At 62.6% G+C, this 1,813-nt stretch overlaps 1 protein-coding gene across 1 annotated transcript in view; it reads right to left on the reverse strand.

Annotated features, from left to right (window-relative positions):
* The window catches only part of LOC104506328 (RNA-binding Raly-like protein), a gene marked incomplete at its 5' end in the record, with an annotated part of 3,906 nt that extends 2,544 nt beyond the window's left edge, over nt 1-1,362 (reverse strand). Inside the window, one exon of the mRNA XM_010147244.1 lies at nt 1,284-1,362. Coding sequence (XP_010145546.1) covers nt 1,284-1,362 — 79 coding nt within the window. The remainder of the gene's footprint in view (nt 1-1,283) is intronic.
* Between the last annotated feature and the right edge of the window lie 451 nt (nt 1,363-1,813).

Here is a 1,813-nt window from a genome sequence, read left to right on the forward strand (position 1 = left end):
AGGACAGGGCGGGTCTCCAGATTTTGCCGCAGATGAGCCTGTCACTGCAGGACCAGTGCTGCAGCTCAGGGAGAGCTGAAGGTCTGCTGGGGGGGGGCTAATGGGCAACCTGGGCTGCCTTGCCTGGGGGTACCAAGCCTGAGCCAAGCCCAGGAGGTGGCCTAGAGCCTGTCACAGCACAAAGGCACCCCCCAGCCCTGCTGCCACCCTGCCTTATTCAAGAATTCCCTCCTGCTAAGGTCAAGCGGGCAGCCCTGGGGTGCCAGGACCCGCCTGGGGGTATTTTGGGAGCTTTCAGCCCAACCTTGCTGCCTTCCAAGTTTCCATCGCTGGGACAGCGAGTCCTTCACATCCCCACCTCCCGCCCATCACCAGGGGAGGATGGTCACGACATGCCTTGGGGAAGAGGGGAACAGGCAGCCAGAGTGGCGTCCCAGCCCACGCACGGGGCACAGGGAAGGTGCCAGCTCCAACATCTGCTGCTGCCCGGAGTCACTGCTGAGAGGGACAGGGATGCCACAGGCCACCCCCCCCGGCATGGGAGCACCAGTGACACTGCAGGAGACCTGGTCTTGGGGTCTGGCCCCCAGCTAGGGACACAGCAAGGGTTTTCCCAGCTCAGCTCTTTGCTTAGAGCATCCCCCGGGAAGAGCAGAAGCGGCTGCCAGGCTCCAGTGGTCCCTGCCCTGCCAGCGCTGCATCCCTCCAGCACCATGGCAACGGGCAGAGCAATTAGTTCAATCAGGGTGTTCGCAAAAAGCTCTCTAATGAGAGAGACAGAGCCCGGCTCCGGTTCCCTCCTCAGCCTGCGGAACCAGGGAGCCGAAACCACACAGGAATAGGGACCTGCTCTTCTGCTGCCATCAGTGCCACCATCACCACCCCTACGTGCCTCTGTGGGGGTGTCTGTCCCCCGAGGAACAGCATTTAAAGGCCAGAAATGCAGCCAACATGGACATCTGTCACCGGCATGGAGACCACAGGGCTCTGCTCTTCTACCAGTGCCTTTAGATGGGGCAGGGGATGCTCCACATCCCATGGCAACACACACCGGGTGGGACCCCCGAGGACTCCAGCCCCCATGGGGGCAGCTCCGAGAGCCCCCTTGGGATGGGGCAGGGACATCCCACAGACCCACATCCACCCCTGCAGGCAGGCAGATGGAATGGTTGGAGGCGTGAGCGATGGAGAGCAGGGGGAGGAAGAGGAGCCAGGCATGGGACAGTCCCCAGACTGAGCACCCGACCCCCAGCGCAGCCCCCACCCCACGCGCGGGCACTCACTGGTACAGACTGCTGCCGTGCTGCCGCTTCTGCCCCAGCCTGGCCCGGCTCGGCTTGGGTTCCCTGGCCATGTCCAAATCTGAGGGGAGACAGAGAGCTGGGAAGAAAAGGGGATGCCAACACCCTTCCGCACACAGACCTGTCTCCAGCACCAGCTTCCCAGGGGTTCCTGGCCACAGTCCTCTCCCAGCTGGAGGCATCCTACTCCAGAGCATCCACCTGACGAGCCCAAGGCCAGCAGCGCTCTCCAGATTTAATCTTTTGGAGAAGCATAGGAGTATCCCAGGGTTGTGCCGGGACACGGAGCTGCTCTGCCAGCAGCCTCTCCCCACAGGTGCCCCACGCACAGCATTGCCCCGTCCCCATGAGCCCGTGCCTGTCAGAGGCCAGGCAGGCACCAGTGAGGGCCTCTGATGATGAGGCTAATTAACCCCCAGAGACATTTCCCACCAGTGCAGTGAATCTGCCCTCACTACCACTCCTGCTGGGAATTTTGGCCATTTTTCAGAGGGCGCTGGCCCAGCGGGACG

The sequence above is a fragment of the Eurypyga helias genome, unplaced genomic scaffold (assembly GCF_000690775.1).
Source record: "Eurypyga helias isolate BGI_N326 unplaced genomic scaffold, ASM69077v1 scaffold20662, whole genome shotgun sequence".
NCBI classification, from domain to species: domain Eukaryota; kingdom Metazoa; phylum Chordata; class Aves; order Eurypygiformes; family Eurypygidae; genus Eurypyga; species Eurypyga helias.